The 18,163-nt window shown below is 35.1% G+C and overlaps 3 protein-coding genes across 6 annotated transcripts; 1 reads left to right on the plus strand and 2 right to left on the minus strand.

Annotated features, from left to right (window-relative positions):
- Positions 1-860: 860 nt before the first annotated feature.
- LOC130815093 (uncharacterized) lies at positions 861-8,776 on the minus strand. Of its 4 annotated transcripts, XM_057681443.1 has the most exons (11): positions 8,550-8,776; positions 7,245-7,376; positions 5,890-5,989; positions 5,212-5,815; positions 4,657-5,135; positions 2,720-4,447; positions 2,273-2,384; positions 2,065-2,154; positions 1,857-1,922; positions 1,649-1,744; positions 861-1,237 (listed from the first exon to the last, which is right to left on the minus strand). In XM_057681443.1, exons 4-11 carry the CDS (start codon positions 5,638-5,640, stop codon positions 1,115-1,117), a joined length of 3,123 nt encoding a protein of 1,040 aa, XP_057537426.1. In that variant the 5' UTR covers positions 5,641-5,815; positions 5,890-5,989; positions 7,245-7,376; positions 8,550-8,776; the 3' UTR covers positions 861-1,114. The 4 variants fall into 4 exon arrangements, with proteins under 4 accessions (XP_057537426.1, XP_057537425.1, XP_057537424.1 ...); XM_057681442.1 differs by lacking the exon at positions 7,245-7,376; XM_057681441.1 differs by having other exon boundaries at positions 5,212-5,989.
- A 611-nt stretch (positions 8,777-9,387) lies between these two features.
- Positions 9,388-12,256, plus strand: LOC130815100 (cysteine-rich receptor-like protein kinase 34). The gene is made up of 3 exons (XM_057681451.1): positions 9,388-9,515; positions 10,909-11,504; positions 12,000-12,256. The coding sequence occupies exons 2-3, from the start codon at positions 10,916-10,918 to the stop codon at positions 12,095-12,097; spliced, it is 687 nt and encodes a 228-aa protein (XP_057537434.1). The 5' UTR covers positions 9,388-9,515; positions 10,909-10,915; the 3' UTR covers positions 12,098-12,256.
- A 2,146-nt stretch (positions 12,257-14,402) lies between these two features.
- On the minus strand, positions 14,403-16,769 carry LOC130815766 (cysteine-rich receptor-like protein kinase 44). Its single transcript, XM_057682248.1, has 7 exons — positions 16,322-16,769; positions 16,036-16,146; positions 15,661-15,782; positions 15,356-15,566; positions 15,044-15,281; positions 14,796-14,946; positions 14,403-14,702 (listed from the first exon to the last, which is right to left on the minus strand). Exons 1-7 carry the CDS (start codon positions 16,767-16,769, stop codon positions 14,403-14,405), a joined length of 1,581 nt encoding a protein of 526 aa, XP_057538231.1.
- Positions 16,770-18,163: the final 1,394 nt, after the last annotated feature.

Consider the following 18,163-nt stretch of genomic DNA (forward strand, 5'->3'; position numbering starts at 1 on the left):
TACATTTATACCGACAATCATTAGTATTGTGGTTAGTTTTCTTACATAATTTACAATAAAGGTCAGTTTTGATTATTTAATCGACTCCTTTGATTTTTAAAATTTCCTCACCCCTTGCTACGATTAGTTGATGTTTGTCCTTTTTTATAATTTTTACAATGACTATTTTTATTTTCACCATTAGAAATTTTTAATTTAGCTTGAAAAGCTTATTCTAGTGGTTCTTCGTTAAATCTTTTTAATCTATCTTTATGTGCATGAGATAATTTCATTTTCATGATAATGAATAATTATTGAAAGTACATGAAAATAACACTTACGGTTGTTGGGTAATCGCCTAATCGGTACTAATCAGTGGGAATGAGAATCATTTATAGTGTAAAGTTTCATTTTCATGATAATGAATAATTTCATTCCCATGGTAATGAAAGTTTGATCATAAAAAAGTTTTTGATCACAGTTTTCCATTACTACCTAATATCAAGTTTTCAAATGGCAATGCATTTGAATAAATTTGTGAAGAAAATGAGATTATTAAAGGAGAATAAGCATGACCACTAAACTTGTCAAGAGATACTCTTACTAAAGTTACACTAACTTTTGATTATTATTTCCACCATTTAGCATTGATTACCAAATGGACCGCTAGGTCCATTCAGCATACGTGTATAGTGATTTGTTCAGGCCACCCTATATTATCGTCTTATATTCAGCCTCTCCTGCCAATAAAGAATCGAAGTAGAATAAATTAGCATTTTGAATGCTTTCAAAACATCTTCTAGACCTGGAATCAAGTGGACAATTTCAGTTTGTTTATGTATAGGAGAAAAAAGGAACCAAAAGACATAGGCCAGCAAGGCTTAAAATCAAAATGACTTTCTAAATCTACCGAAGATTATGTGGGCAATGGAATATGAAGCAATAATCTTGATAATTTCAATCTTAGATAGACCATTAGAAAAAATGCCCACTTCTCTATAAAATAAAGCTATGAACATACAAGCCCAGGCAAGAAATATGATGGGCGACTATAAATGATCAAAAGGATCGGAACCATCTACCATTAGTAATGGGTAGTCTACAAAAAATTATAGCATATTGCACAAAGAAATACTCAACAGTCATCAACCGCATCTTCCACACGCTTTTTACCCTTTGGGCGCCCACATCTTCGAACATCTTTACCGGAGAGTAGTTTCAGTGCTTTATTCATATCGATATCGTTTGGAGACAAGCTCTGTATTCACAAAACAATATCAGTTGATACAAGGAGCTAAGGAGGTTCAATAGAAGCATGCATACACATATATTTACGTCAACATAAGGGAAGTGAGCAGACTCTAGTGTTGAAACAAAATCCTAAGCAAAGTCTGAACTCGTACATTCACTCCAACAGCAGTATGAAACCCCTTTAGATTTCAGGCTAAATAAAGTGATCTTACGGACAGGAGAACAACCTAAAGCTACCGAGTATTTGAAGCAAATAAAAGCAGATGAACCCAAGCTGTGACAAGCTGTAACTAATTAGATTTTAAGGATAGATCTATGTTAATGAATGAACTAATTAGATGTCCTGTGATGCTCCATAAAATTACCAAATCATTTCAAAACATGCAAACCGAAATCAAGACCGAAGACATATATATACCTTTGGCACAGGAGCAATGTTACGTCGATGCCTAACAGTAAACCCAGTTTTTGAAATCTTTATTAGTATTGGCTGGCCGTCCACAGGATGGTTTCCCTGGGAGTAAAATTTACGAGTAAATAAGTTCAAGGAGCTTCAGGAAAAAGTGAATGTCAAAAGTGCAAGTATAAAAGAATATAAATCTAGCAAATTATGTCGAAATAGATACCACTGTGATAGGGTAGCGGAGCAAATCAATAGCATCTTCCAACGAAATTGATTTAACATCCTTGATCTACAAGCAAATTAAAGGCAATTAAGAAACGTAAAACTGCTCCATTGGACTTAACTTTTCATAGGATAGATGTTAGTAATATGAGTTGTAAACATGCCCATCCCATTTCCAAGTCTTTATGTCACATGAGAAATGAACTAACCTGAGAAATTGACGACCGTTTGGGTAAATATCCTTTCCTATCTTCACCAAGCTGCACATAAGACCCATAAGGACCGCTCTTTAAAAGAACCTAAAACCACAATCAAATAAAGATATATCAAAATCCGAAAATGAATTAAAAGACAAGAGTTGCATCTAAAGTAATAGTAATAGCAAATTGACTAATCACAAGTCTTCTTATCTAATACCTTCTCACCAGACTCGGGATGAGTACCCAGTAACTTTGGTTCTTCAACTGAAGTGCTCTCTTGAGGATCTTCGTCTTCATCCTCTTCCGCATACAATGTCTTAGCTATAAACCTAACATCAAGATATAGCAATATTCCTCAGTAAACCAAAAAACTAACCCTCACTTCAACCAAAAAAGAGTTAACAAGTACAGCACCTAAACTCATGATCAAAGACTGAACATTGTATGACACTTATCACAACCAAGAAAGAATCAACAAGCGCTATTGCAGATCCAGTTTAATAATCAATATTGAACACTGTGTGTTCCATGTTAGCAAAAGAAGATAATAACCGACTCCAAATTAATTTAATTGTTATACGTGCTGGTCTCATAATTGACCTAAAATAATAAATGAAGACTACTATCATGAGCCTAAAAAGTGTTGGGATGTGTTAATACTTACTTGCACTTGGGGTGTTGATCACAACCAATAAAATACCCTGCACCATATCGGCTCACCTTGAAGATTAGAGTACCCTCCAAACAACTGGGGCATGCTCGGCTTTCTTCAGGAAGCGAGGAGAAAAGGAAGTTTTCATAAGTTCTCTCTAACATCTTCTCCACTTGATGGATTTGAACTTTGCCGGCACGATCACAGTAAGTACTGAACCTACCCCAGTAATCCTTAAGGAGCCCTTTCCATTCAGTTGATCCAGCAGAAACATTGTCAAGCTCAGTTTCCATGTCAGCAGTGAAACTATAGTCTGTCACCTCATTAAAATAGTGAGAGAGAAACGCTGAGACCATACGACCACGAAATTCAGGGTATAGCACTCGGTTTTTTGCTGTTACATATTTCCTGTCTTGTAAAACTTTGAGTATATTTGCATACGTTGAAGGCCTTCCAATTCCGAGCTCTTCCATCTTCTTTACTAATGATGCTTCAGAATAACGAGGTGGGGGTAGAGTATGGTGTTGTTTAGATTCCACATTTCCAAGGCACATAGGATCTCCCTGTTTTAGATCACTGAGGATCTCGTAAAGTTCTACGCGATCAGTAGGTTCATTGTCACTGTCTCGAATCGTTTGAGTTTCTATATCTTCATATACTGATCTGTATCCAGGAAACTCAACTGCAGTACAAGCTGCTCGAAAACAAATGGACCCAGCGTCATTTCCAATATCAAGTTGTATCTGGTCAACTCGTGCAGGTTCCATCTGACAGGCCATAGTACGAGCCCAAATCAAAGTGTACAACTTTAAAGAATCTACATCAAGGGCCTCAACAAGCATGGATGGAAGCCTTCGTATATCTGTAGGTCGAATGGCTTCATGTGCCTCTTGGGCGTTCTTCACCTTTTTTAATAACTTCCTTGGATTAGTTGCAGCAAACTCCAAACCATAACGCTCTCGGACCAAAGAGCATATTTCTTTTACAGCATCATCAGACATGTGTAAACCATCAGTCCTCATGTAGGTTATCAATCCAGCCACGTCGCCACCTGCTAACTCAATCCCCTCGTACAATTTCTGTGCCAGCTTCATTGTATAGGAAGCAGAAAAATTCAACTTATTTGCAGCATCTTGTTGAAGGGTCGATGTTATATAGGGAGTTGGGGGGTTTCTTTTCACTTTGGTTTTCTTAGCAGCAGTGACCTCAAAAGTAGATGAACTCACTATCTGCTCAATACTCTTTGCCTCAGCTGCTGAGCCAATTGAAAACTGACTCAATTTTTTCGAACCAAAATGAGTCAAATATGACCGAAGAGAAGATTTGTTTTGTGATGATGCTGAACTTGAACTGAAAGTGGCCTCCACACTCCAATATTCCCGTGGTTTGAATTCCTCAATTTCTAATTCTCTGTCACATAAAAGAGAAAGAGCAGCTGATTGTACTCGTCCAGCAGATTGACAGCCAGGTAGCTTTCTCCAAAGCAGAGGAGAAATGTTAAATCCAATCAAATAATCAAGTGCACGACGAGCGAGATAAGCATGGACCATGTTGACATCAATGTTTCTTGGACTTTGAAGAGCAATTTTTATGGCTGATTCTGTAATTTCTTGAAAAACAACTCTGGAAATATTCAAATCATCACGCAGAGCCTTTTGTTGCTGCATCATCTCAATTATGTGCCAAGCAATGGCTTCTCCTTCTCGATCAGGATCCGATGCAAGAATAAGATTATCTGCTCTGAAACAAAAAATAAAAAAGATGAATAGCATCCCTTGCAATTAGAATAACAATTATTTCACACATAAAAAAATCATATACATTTACACTCATAAAATAAATGACGCTAGAATCAAGGAAAGGTAAAGATAACAAAAAGTACATCTCAAATCTACTACGCACAAATTATTCCTCATTATAAACAACAGTCAAAAGGGACAAAAACATACCTACTAACTGCAACCTTCATACTCTTAAGATGAGTCCAGGCAGATGATGGAACTTCCCACACCATACTGAAGTTGTCGTCAGGGCGTACAGATCCTGACCTAGAAGCCAAGTCCCTTACATGGCCATAGCTTGGTAGAACTTCATACATGTCACCAAGGTACTGCTGAATAACCTTTGCTTTAGTGAGGGACTCGACCACCAAAACAGATTTTCCTGTAGGAGGATACAATGGCTTCAACTTAATTGACTTGATTCCATTAACTGTCTGAGGCATTGGTTTCTGAGATTCTCTGCTGGTAAGAGCTACTTCCTCCTCCACCTTCGATTTGTGTAAAGTGCCGTTGATTTTCACCTCTAAGTCATTTCCTTTAGCCAATGTCCCCTTCTTCCGGGACTTTGGGGCTTTTTTCTTAGATGCAGCTTGCGGTGAGTCAGATATATCAACTTCTTCGTTAGTGATATCCACAATTGAGCTATTCTGAGAAACTACAGTGTCAGTCCAGAACCTTCCCAAGAACTATTTGTACCAGTTGGGCAAGGAAAAATGAACTTACCTCAGCAGCCTCTGGTGACAGGCCATTCAGTCTTTTTACTTTGCTAGAACCTTTTGACGGATCATCAGGAGAAGATAATGTACCAGACGGAGTTTCTTTCTTCTTAGTTCGTGATCTCGGCTTCTGTTTTGTTTTAGCCTTTGACACCTTTTTTTCAACAGAACTTGATGCAGAGGGAGACTGAGTGGAGTTTGCTTCCTTTTGCTCATCTTTTGGAAGAACTTCGAAAGAATTTATACCATTGATATTTTTACGAGCAGATATTGGAGGACCAAGAATGTTCTTCCTAGCCACTTTTATAGGGAATGTAATCTTTGAATTACCTCCAATACTCCCTTGAGTAGCAAATTCCTGTACTCGCTTTTGATGCTCAATCGAAATAGTATGTTTCGTTGATATCCTATCCATTTTTCCATTGCATATAAACATGGACTCCTTTGGAAGTACATTTGTAGAGAATATCTTCTTGGCAAATGCCACATAATTAAGCCCGGAACTCCTACTTGAAATTCTAAAACCTGAAGTAGAAGGCAAGAGATGACATGCAAACCCAAGTATTGACAACGAGCAAATGCTGCTGCCCCTCCTTGAATCATCAAGTCCTCTGAAACTATTAAAATTTGTGTCACATCTAAAAAGTTTTGGCTGCATAGCAATCATCTTACAGGTTCTTCTAACCTTTTAAAACTGTATCAATGATCCTTTTGTATGGAAAATAGGTGGGTGCATAACTCCGTATAGTGCAATATCGTGTCAGCAAAAAGATGTTCGCGCAACTCTGTAAGGTAATTTTAAGAAAATAATATTAACACATAACAGACACGCTTAGAAAATGTGATAACTCTTTACCCGACACAATCAATAATAATCCAAAGGGAGGGAAAGAAAAAATCAAGAGCTTCAACATGTTCATTGACTTTCATGTGATTTTGGGATGACATTTGAGCACGTAATTTGTAGAGTTTGAAATTATTAAAAAAAATATAAACATTCCTTAGCGATGGATCAAGATTCAGGACTATAATCAAATTTTTATGATGTACACTTTGATTTATCAACGTAATTTTTCAAAGTATATATATGTTTGTGTATGAGCGCTAAACATAATGCTTTTACTAAAAAAATTAAACATATATTGACAAAAAAGGATAACTACTCAGCCTAATCCATGATTTTACTAAAATAAGAACAATCTATGATAAAGAAATTGAGGCGGTTTGAATGCTCTCCAAGAGTCCAAATCCCAAAGAAACTACATCCCAGTCTCTTTTACTTGCAACCCTTTCAGGGTACTCATTATTCATCCACTAGTATTGTAATATATGAACTTTTTATTGCATGAAAAAACATTGTCAAGTGAGGTTTTGTTTAGTTTGTAATAATGCGGACTTTGATGACATCAAATCTTATAACTTAAAATTACGTCCAATTAATTATATTATTAATCAAAGATGTGCATTCGATATAGAGCCGGAAGCAAGGAAAAATGCATTGCACTTGCAACTTGCAAGTGAAAAGTTTAGCGGAGGTACATTTCAGAGAAAGTCTTTCAAAATATAAAATAACAATGGCAATTGTCATCGGCTAGAAGAAGAGGAGAGAAAAAAAAAAGAAAATTTACAGCTCCTCGGATAAGATAGAGAGAAAGATTAATAGAACCGTCGAGGGCATAAAGGATTGTTACTACCATGAAGTCTGTCATTACAACATTCGCCTATTCTCTTCTATGGTGGAGATTGAAAATATGAGCGTACAGATCGCAAATGAACTCCAATTAAGGTCAATTGACATAGTTTGTAAGGGGCTCATTGATGTATGTGACCCTACTTTTGAGTTTTGAATACAATATGTAAAAAGATACATATTGACTCCATACAAATACCTTACTGAAATAGATATATCATATATTCTCATTACTCTTCTAATGGAAGTACCAAAAGCAAAAGGAAGCTAGAAAACCAAAAGCTGGTTCAACAAAAGAAATGATATTCAAAATTAAAACAGATAACCTCAAAATGAATATGAGAACTCACTAGCATACATCTTCCTCTATTATGTTCTTCACATCAAATCTTAACTGGTTGACATAAATTTCTTTTTTGTCAGGTAACTAACAAAACAAAAGAGAGGAGCACTTCTATCTCATTTCCCTATTTCTATAACCCCTGTATTGGAAGAAAATAATTAGAATTATGTGCTCGAAAAGCATGCCATACAAAATAGAGTGTGGCCATTTTAGCATAGCAAAGCCTAATATCTAGTCTCTTCAAGTTTTAAACCAAAAATTCAAAGATATAACTAAGGCATTACATATATAGCCCGAAATCACAGGTCACAGCAATTAACTAACAAAATGAACTAAAAAGACCAATTTAATTACAAAATCCGAAGATGAATACCATATCATAGTCAAAGGACTAGCAGGGAAGCAGCTCTTACAAGCACTGCCACCATAGGCTAGTAAACTGTATCTAGCACCTTCACTGACACTTGACAAGTTAAAATACTACTAGTTCGTATCTAAAAGACATACTTTTCAGATCAAATTCAACAAACAATAAATACTAAATAAGATCCCAAGTTTATAGCCATTGTCTTGAAATTTCAAACAAATTATTTACAAGTCAAATAAAGAGTATGTTTATTCAAATACTACTAATTCGAATCTAAAAGTATACTTTGATAAAATTCAACAAAAAGAAAATTAAATTAATCCATAAAAATGAAATATGAAGTCCTGAATTTAATACCATTGTCTTGAAATTTCAAATAAAAATCTTTACAAACCTAATGAAGAGTAAAGTTTGTTAGAATACTAAATTTGAATCTAAAAGATATACCTTTTAGATAAGATTCAACATTTTTTTAAAAAAAAGAACCATTACAAATGAAATATGAGGTCCCAAGTTTACTGACATGCCATTGTCTTGAAATTTCAAATAAATTCTTTACAAATCAAATTGAGAATTTGTCATGTTTGCTAGTACTTGCTATGTTTTGGGTCAACAATTCTAACTAGTTCAATTAACAATCCAATTACAACAAATTAATCATAACATATCATAACTCAAAATTTAATTTCCAAGTACCAATTAGGCAATTCTACTTATACCCATTCATCTATGTTCCCCAATTGAAATGTGTGATTATGAAACGAACGCAATTACAACCAAATCAGTAGAAAGCCAAGTTTAAAACACCAATGACAAAAATTTGACCAAATTGTGATACAAATACTACTTGGAAATAAAGTTTCGATTGAGGATGAAACAAAAAGGGAACTGGGTTGTTTAAAAGAATGCATTTCGAAGCTGATTAGAAGAAAATGACGAACTAACCTTTATCATAGGAAATTTTCTGGTGTCTTTGATTGATGATAAAATGCGGCGGTTCCCGTCGATTGCCGACCAGGAAGTAAGGTGGTCTCGGGTCAATCACCAACCAGGTATGGTGGTCTCGGGTCGACAACCGCGCAGTAAGTAAGATAATAAAAAAAAGGAGTGAGGGGCTGAAATGGTTGGCGGCAGGGGTGACCGGATGAGACTGAGGAAAAGGGGGGGGAGAGTGAGAGCAATTAACCAAAATTTCCATTTTAAAAATGTGAAATCATTAGTAGTAACTAAGTGGTAAAATGTTTTTAGTAATTTTACTACATAATACCCGTACGATGCATGACTTTATTAATTTTCTAACATATTTATATAAATAAAAAAAATAAAAACTTACAGTTTTATGTTTTTTACTATCTTAAATTATCCTATACTCATTTAATAAATAATATTATAAAGATTTTATAAATGACTGAAAAAAATAAAATAAAATATATAATTTTCTAATACATTAAATGATGTGACCTAAAAAGTAAAAAGCAATTAATGTGAATAACATTAAAACCATAATTAGAAAGTAGAAATGTCAAAGGTATAAACATTAGTCAAATAACAATGACATCACCATTGAGTTTTAGAGGAAAAATTTTTATTGAGAAAATGACGCATAAAAAATTTTTAAAACGTGATGACATCAACAATATTTAGTTATAGATTGGTCAATGGAAAACACTTTGGGTTATTAAATAGCTTAGTTACATTATTCATTGGGTAGGTTACCTTGTAAGCCGAGAGATGTTAATTAATAATTAGTTTAATAAATAATTATTTGTGCTTTTGACATGTAGTTGATGAATAATACACTCTTCTATTTATGTTTAAGTGTTTCAGTTTCCTGTTGAATGAATGAACAAGATACTCCATTACCATTAATGCTGTAACTGACGAAGGATTTGGGCTTAGGAACTACTTAAGGTAAAACATAGTAGCTTTTTCTACCGTCTCTTGATAATATTATTTGGGCTTTTGATCATCTTTAATACTATATAGTCTATATAGTAGTAAAATTGCCAAATTGGTGCTCTTTGGAATAATTTATTACTTAGTTTGAAATCTGAATTCTGTTCTTGTAACCTATTTATGTGAATTTCTTTTAAACTCAATATAAATGAATCATGAATTATAAGTTTGTTCAATGGAGAATAAAAATGAAGATTGTGGAATAAACCCATACATTTTTGTGCCTCATTAAGTTGTATGCTCCTATGTATCTCATTCTTGATGATGTTATTTGTGAAAGTAATTTCTTTACTTTCTTGTAATTGTGTGAAAAAAGGCTTGAAATTTAGTTGATCATTTAGTTGCTTAGACTTAGTTAAAACATTGAGGTGGGAAAAATCCTAGACTTTATATTTGTGTCAAAAATTAGGAAGGGGAAATGTTTGAACTCTTGACCTTTTTATTAATTATTAAGAGGTTAACTTTGCTACTAAACCATTCATTAATCACTAGTTTTCGAATGAGACGATCTCACGATAGACTATCTCTAATAACTCGCTAGCTAATTTGCTTTTTGAATTCGCAATTCGCTTAAATTTGTCTAAGAATAATCCATTTTGAAGTATTAGGTCGTCCAAATCCATATTCTGTTAACTTGCAATTTGAATATGGACATCAAGTGAGTTAGCTTCCAACAGAATCCTTTGCCATAGATGTACTTTTTCTGGCACATGCCTTGACTTTCTTTCTTACATTTTCTGAGTTTTCTATTGAAGGTGATTACTCTAGACTTTTGCCAGCATTAGTTTATTAGTCACTAAATTGATAAGAGAGAAGCATCAATGATAGCAAGTTACCATTACAAGAATGTTTTAAAAATTGTTGGTTGTTTAATTTAATATTGCTATGTTGGTGTGGTCTTAACTCGGAATTGTTCAAACATGTGCACTGAATGATATAACATTCTGTCTTGGACGCATAATTCTATGAAGATAAAGAAACTAAAACGAGAATAAGACCACGTCATGTAGAACATAACTTTGCAATAATTTTAGTTCTCAACCTCAACTCTTTGACTTGATGGGGAATGCCGGATGCTTATGTGTTTTGTTACAATGGCTTCCATGGACAAATTTATTTCTGTTCTGCTAAATGTTCTGTTGTCATCTTTATTTACATGTGTAATGTCCCAACCCAACTTTGGAAACAAATTCTGTTATAACAATGGGAATTATACTTTGAATAGCATGTACCAGACAAATCTAAAGCTAGTTCTCTCAAATCTCACTGCCAAATCCTCTGTTTCTGGGTTCTATAATTCCACTGCTGGTGATCTACCTGACAAAGTGTTTGCACTTTACAACTGCAGGGGTGACATGTCACCAAAGCAATGCAATGACTGTGTGAAAGCTGCAACCGGGAAGATTCTAGAAGTGTGCCCCAATCAGAAAGAGGGAATCGTTTGGTATCAGGAGTGTATGGTGCGATACGCAAACCTATTCATTTTTGGTCTATTAGATATTGAGACTTTGGCTGTGCAATACACCTTAGCCAATTATGCGGATCCTCTTCGTCTGGAGCTAGTGCGAAATGCAACCATGGAAAGGCTAACTATGCAAGCTGCTTATAATAGTACACGAGGTTTTGCTACAGGGATGGGAGTTATAACATCATCTGATACTTTATATGGCCTTGTGCAATGCACTCCCGACTTACTTGGCAAGCCATGTGAGGTCTGCTTAAAAATAGCGCTAGCTGAAATGTCATCTCAAGTTGGGACAGGAAGGGTAACGAGTATGATTTTTATGCCTAGTTGCGTGCTTCATTATAGCCTTGGTCCTTTCTTTGTGAATAGTACTGCACCACCAGTTACTTCTTTACCACCCCCTGCACCGGCCTCAGTTCCTCCTCAAACTCCTCCTGATTTTAGGCCTTCTATATACCACATTCCATCTCCTATCGCAGGTAAGATATCTCATACATCTTGTCTAATCAAATTGAGATTGAGACTTGGCATTATCCAAAATTTTGAATTAAATAAAAATTGATGATTGATCCTCTGCACCTTAATTTCTTACTTTCTTTCATTGTATGTTATTGGGTCTTTCAATTTTTTAGCCTTGAGAGTATGCATTTCAAGTTTGATTGTTCTGCTATTCGAGTTATACTTAGAGATACTTCGTATTATTGAACAAGCAGATCAAACTTCAAAGTTTTTGTTTCTTTCTGTTTTCTTGACTAGTATGCACACCATCTTCAGGAGCATAAACTTCTATGATGTTATTTCTAAATGTTGTTTAAATTTGTCGTTTTCATCATTTGACCAGTGCTTATTAGTTTCTAGTTTGAAGAAAGGTACAATAAGATATATGTGTTGGAGAAGTTCTATTTGATATCTAAGAAAACCGATTAAACTTTGAAAACAAAACAATAATATGAAATTCATATGTGGGTTTTCAGGTGGATCCGGCCGGGCAATTCTTACATCTCTAAACAGTTTCAGATGTTGTATTGTGCCGGTTTTAATTCTTGTAGTTTTTCCAGGAGACATTTGGTGAGTCTTCTCATCTGTTGTCTTGTATGTATAAATGTGCACTCATACTTTACTGTTGCATGGTCTTTTTTAGCCTCATTTTACAAAGGATGCCTTCTGCTTCTAGGGTGCAGTTTTAGTTATTTGTTTAAGCTTCTATTGTAGAAATTGTAATCTGTATAACTACTTTGAGTTTCTATATGTTGTGTGTATATATATGTTCCATATTATGAAATATAATACTGATATTTATACTTTGTCATTAGAATACTAAAAGATTAAGCTAATTTACTTGAGGATGAAGAGATTTCAACCATCAATCTTCTCTGTCATTCTGAATTGCGTTTATTGAGGTAAACATTGGTCTAATGTTAGTGAACAGAAAACTTACTTTGTTTGTTTTCCCGATTGAGAAGAGAAATTTGCTTGTTGCCATTCAGGATGAAGTCTAGTTCATTTTGAAGATAAAAACTGGGTTGGTTGTTCTGAAATTTGACACAACAATAATCAGAATGTATTTTATAATTTTTAAAACAGTTAACTTTTAGGATGCCTGTGCATTTCTCATCTACGTGAAGAAGTAATGATGTTTTTCGTCAAGTGTCAATTTAAAACAACCTCTTTGTTATTGTTATCACAAAGGTAAAATTCCGTATTCCAAACCCCGTCTAGTTAGGAGCCGTGGTGGGAGCCACTGAATGACTTTGGTGTAATGGAATGAAATATATTAACGCTTAAGATCTATATGTGAGGAAATGCAAGTTTTAGCAGGGATTTTGTGTGTACCATTGAAAGTGCATAATCAACCCTCCTACGACAACAGCATGGGAGGTAAAAGTTCTGTGAACTATGGCTTGCTCACTATAGATGAGATCTAACAGCACAACTCAAGGAAAGTTGCGTAGGTTGTTGCCGAATTAAATATCATTTCTAATTACAATGACATTCCATTACCCTAGTCCATTAAGTGGCTCCTAAGTCCTACCTTAGCGAGTTTTGGGATTTGGATGTACGCTATTTTTATCTTTAACAGTGATGACAAAGGCTGTTTTCGGTTGACCCTTGGTCTCAAACAACATCTGCAACTTCACATATATAAGAAGTACATTATAGAATAAATTATAGAGACATTGTGGGTGGAGAATATGTTGTGGTCTGCATACTAAGACACCTAATATAATTAAGCAAGGCTCCATACATGGCCTTGTGCAATGCACTTCTGAGTCCTGACATACTTGCAAGCCGTGTGATCCTCAACAATAGCAGATTTGATATGAAGAACAGAAAGGTAGACTATAAAATGGTTGCTGGGATATTGAGAGGTACAACTTAAGCTTGTTTCATTATCTTGACTTTTATTTGAATTGCCTGGGAACATTGTAGAAGCCATGGACAGTAGAATTTTGAGCCCCGTTGAACAAGCTTTTGGCTGAATTTCTGATCACACTACAGGTTAGACTATATCATAATGTGGATGTGTTGATATTTGTATTTTCTTTTGAAGCTGACTTCTGTTTCTTGCCACTATAAACTCACCGCCTGTAGCCTGATTCAAAAATTGTATCCCTTTCTTATAATATTAGTCCGATTATTATTTCTTACATATCCATATGCTGACATATCCAGCTCACTATCTGAAATTAGGAAGTAGACTGGTGAATTCAGACTGCTATGCACTTTAACAGCGTTTCAGGACAGTTGGTCAATGGTCATTGCGAATGCAGCGTGTTAATTTAAAATTTCAAACTGAATTAAACGGGTACGAGGAGTTATATATGATCATACAGATACGTTCTTTATCAATAAAATTGAATTTATACTTTATGGAAAAAGCTCATTGTTGCAGACAATCTCCAAAGTTATGTTTTGTTTTGTTTTGGTTTTTGTAGCCCATCCAATCTTCCGGGATCAAGGCTTTTTTATTGTTGTTTAATTTAACATCTGTATGAATGAGATATTTTAGCATTTAGCAATACAATATAAACTTAGAAACTGGATTTCACACCCGTACTTCCTCTTAGAGAACATGGAGTTGATTTTAGGTCTTAACGGCGAGATTAGAGCATAAGAAACAATTTAAGAAATTTCTGTCTATTACCAAATTTGAAGGCAATAAGTACTCTACAATATATTTTACTTTATTTTCTCAAATTATGGTTTGTCGAACAAATTAACATGAAAATGATAAGTATCGCTCCAAATCCAAACTCAAACATGAATTGCGGTTGTTTTTGAAGTATTTTAATTTTTCGGAGTTTCTGAACTAGTCTTAACTGTAGTACAAGAAAACTTCGGCATTTTCTGTAGATTTGCTTCTGCATTCCATGCCCTCATCGAGGAAGCAGGTCTGTGATGTCATCCTCTGCCTGAGTACCCAAACTTTCTTGTGATGCTACTTGTTTTCCTTTACTATAAGGTAGAGCTGGAGGTGGTGAAGGTTGTGGAAAGTTAATAGGTTTGGTATTAAGCATGAGCAAAACTGATGCAATGTTTGGCCTTTTTGCAGGGTCCTCTTGAATGCACAATAACCCAATGTATATGCATCGTTCAACTTCATCTTTCGAAAAATCATTTCCGAATGCTGAATCTACCAAGTTCAAGTGAGTTTTCTCTTGCCATAGTCTCCATGCCTAGAATGCAAAATGCCATCTCATTTGTAAGGCGCATAAGTTTTAGTAATACAAGTAGAGGAAATAACAGATTAGTCACAGCTTTCAACATACATAGTGTAGAAGGTTCTCATCCTGGTCATCTGTATCTGAAAAGCTATTCCTCTGACCGCTCACAATCTCTAAAAGTATTACACCATAACTGAAAATGTCCGACTTGACTGAAAAGTGTCCTGTTGTTGCATATTCCGGTGCCATGTATCCGCTGCATCAAAATTTTTATATTTATAAGTCATGTATTCCTATTCTTTATAGCTAGACTTTTAGGTTTGTTGAAGGATGGGATAATTTTGAAATATTACAATGTTCCCGCCACTCGGCTGGTATTTCCCTGGGTTTGATCTACTCCAAAAAGCTTTGCCATGCCAAAATCTGCAATTTTTGGGTTCATTTCTCCATCTAACAAGATGTTGCTGGGTTTAAGATCACGATGAATAATTTTAGGGCGAGAATCTTCGTGTAGGTAAAGAAATCCTCTTGCAATGCCCACTATGATCTTATGACGAGCTTCCCACTTCAAATATGCTCCTCTATTTGGACCTGTAGTTCATGATCCATGTCTGTTATAGCAAAAGAGTAACTTGAAACGAAAGGTCAATCATTAAATATGTTACCAAATAAATATCGATCAAGGCTTTTATTGGGCACAAATTCGTAGACAAGTAACATCTCATTCCCTTGCAAGCAAAACCCGAAAACTCTGACAAGATTCTTATGTTGAAGTTTTGCTGCTAAGCAGGCCTCAGTCTTAAACTCCTTGATACCTTGACTCGAAGCCTTTGAGAGCCTCTTAACAGCCACTGCTTGCCCATCTGCAAGTGTTCCCTGACATCACCATCAAAACCATTAATAAGCTACCTCATTGGAAGAAATCAAATTTCAATTTCACTCGGTTATGCAGTTAATTACAGTATCACACCATGTAGACAACACCAAATCCACCCTGTCCAAGCTTATTAGCCGTGGCAAAGTTGTCTGTGGCAGCTCTGATGGCTTCAAATTCGAAGTGCAGATTTTCCCTGGTTTCAATCTCATCTAACCCTGCAATAACATCATTTAAAAAATTTGCATTTATTCTTTTAAGGTATAATATAGGCCAATCAAAGTGCATTGACCCATTCTCTTATCGGCTGATAAAATCTTTTCTTCCTTGATTTCTTAGTTTCTGAAATGGTTCTGACAATCTTTTCTTTTTTTTTTTTGCTTACAAAATCTTTTTTTTTTCTTAGTTTCCGACCCAAACCAAAACTAACTTTGCTCTTCTTTTAACATGTGACAGCGTGAGAAAACTTACCTTTGGGTTTTGTGATGCTCTTTCTTCTTTTGAGATAGACATAAACAATTATGAAGCATGATGCACCTGCGATTGCGGAAATGACACCCAAGGCTATGATTAACCTTTTATCTGCATTTATAAATCGAACGGGTGTTACTCACTCCTTTTTTAATTCTTAATTATGTATAAAATTGGAGTATTCATTATAACATCATATTCATTTAAAATAACAGCAGGAGGGCGGGGAGGTTGGGCGGGGAGGGAGGGGGGTCCATATAAGATGCAAACTTCTTGTTTCAAATACCTGGTAAAACAGGTCTAGCATCATTGAAAGCATACATCAATCTGCAACTTGGTTGCAGAAGAACTCCTGATCTACCAGGTGATGGAAGCTTACTTAGTGCACTTTGTAAGCATGTCTTGCATTTTGGGGCACTTAAATCAGGAGTGCAATCCACATAGCAACTCATAGATATGTCTGTTGTAAGATAAACAGTTGTAGTGGCTGATGCTAATGATGATGATGAATTCCCAGTAGTAGCGGTTTGAAGGAGACTGATAAATGTGTCTCTCAAATCCTGTTTGAACTCACCAAACTTTGTTCTTCGATCCCCCAAAGGGCGAGCTATAGAGTCATTGTTTATAGAGAATATGGGGTAGTTAGCATAACGTAACATGCATTCGATATACCACACGATAGCTTCTGTGCTAGATTCACATCTTAGTCGAATTTCTCCTTGTGCTAGTGTCATACAATCTTGACAAACCTGGTTGGTAGAAAAGCTATTGCAAAGGTAAAGACCATAAACTCGATATGGCATTTTTCCGCTGGTAAAGTTATAGAATTTTTTTGTGCTAGCTTCCGAGGTGAGGTTGGATAATATCATATCAACATTGTTTGCATATTCACTTCCATCATCATATCGATCCTTTCCACAATAGCTGTCTAAGTAGGTGACTTCATCTTGAGCAGTCACAATGTGCATACGATCTGAAAGATAATGAAACAGAAAACTTACGCATAAGTAAAGATGCGCAAATTTAGTTTGGTTCATTGTCTTCTTTTGGGACTTTTAACCATGTAAAATCAGATTTTAAGCTTTTGCAGGCACAAGACATAGAATTAGTACAAACATAAAGTCAATACCTTTATCTAAAATTCTTATTTTATTTTTAACTGACACTGACTGAAGGCTTTTTTAATTCTGTGTTGAAAGATCAGTTTCCATTTTGTATAATTCTGCACCTAATTTTAAATAGCTTGCTTTACTTAAGAGTTGTAAATTTGTTCAAAGCTCATAAGGTATTGGCTTAGAAATTGTACAATATGTTCCTTGACAAATTTTGTTATTGACTAAACATAAAACATGAAAAAGTCTGAGAACCTTATAATTATTCTAACATAGAATTGGCATTTGCTGTGATTGGAAATGGAATTCGAATAGGGAATAAAAGTGCTCGACTTTTTCCAGCCGGAGGGCTGTGTTATATCTGTACTCTTTTATATGTGAAGTTGCGGTTGATAAGAGCTGATAAGCGATAACTACTTGAGTGCACATCCCAAGTCCCACATGGGAAAAAATTGGAAAGAGTTCATAAGCATACAAGTGATCCAACTCCAAATGAGTAAGAGGCATTTTGGAAATGTGTCCTAAAACAAATCCATGCGGGATAACACAAAGCGGACAATATTATACTGATGCGGCTCATTCACGCCTGGTGGGCTCAATAATTGTAAGATCACAATACTAGACAGAGGTAAACCTATAATATATGGATAATAAGAGATCTGATTGCATGTGTTCAACTATCCTCATTGACACAGTTTGATACTGTGAATAAAAATCATTTACTTGACTAGAAAGAGTCCTGTTGCATATTCAGGTTCTACGTATCCTGAATTTTTATTCATGCAGTATTCATTTCTTAGTTTCTTGCAACCACATTTTTTCAAAAGGATATTCTATATGATAGTAACATACTTTTATGAAACGTCATTAGTAGCAAATCTTTAAAAAAATCCACAGAATAGCATTGTAATGTTGTACTAAAAACTAGAGTAACATTAATGGGCTAAAAATGTTTGGACGTTAAGTTGTGTAATATCTTAGGAATATTCTATATGGTAGCTAAATACTTTTATGAA

The sequence above is a fragment of the Amaranthus tricolor genome, chromosome 6 (assembly GCF_026212465.1).
Source record: "Amaranthus tricolor cultivar Red isolate AtriRed21 chromosome 6, ASM2621246v1, whole genome shotgun sequence".
NCBI classification, from domain to species: Eukaryota; Viridiplantae; Streptophyta; class Magnoliopsida; order Caryophyllales; family Amaranthaceae; genus Amaranthus; species Amaranthus tricolor.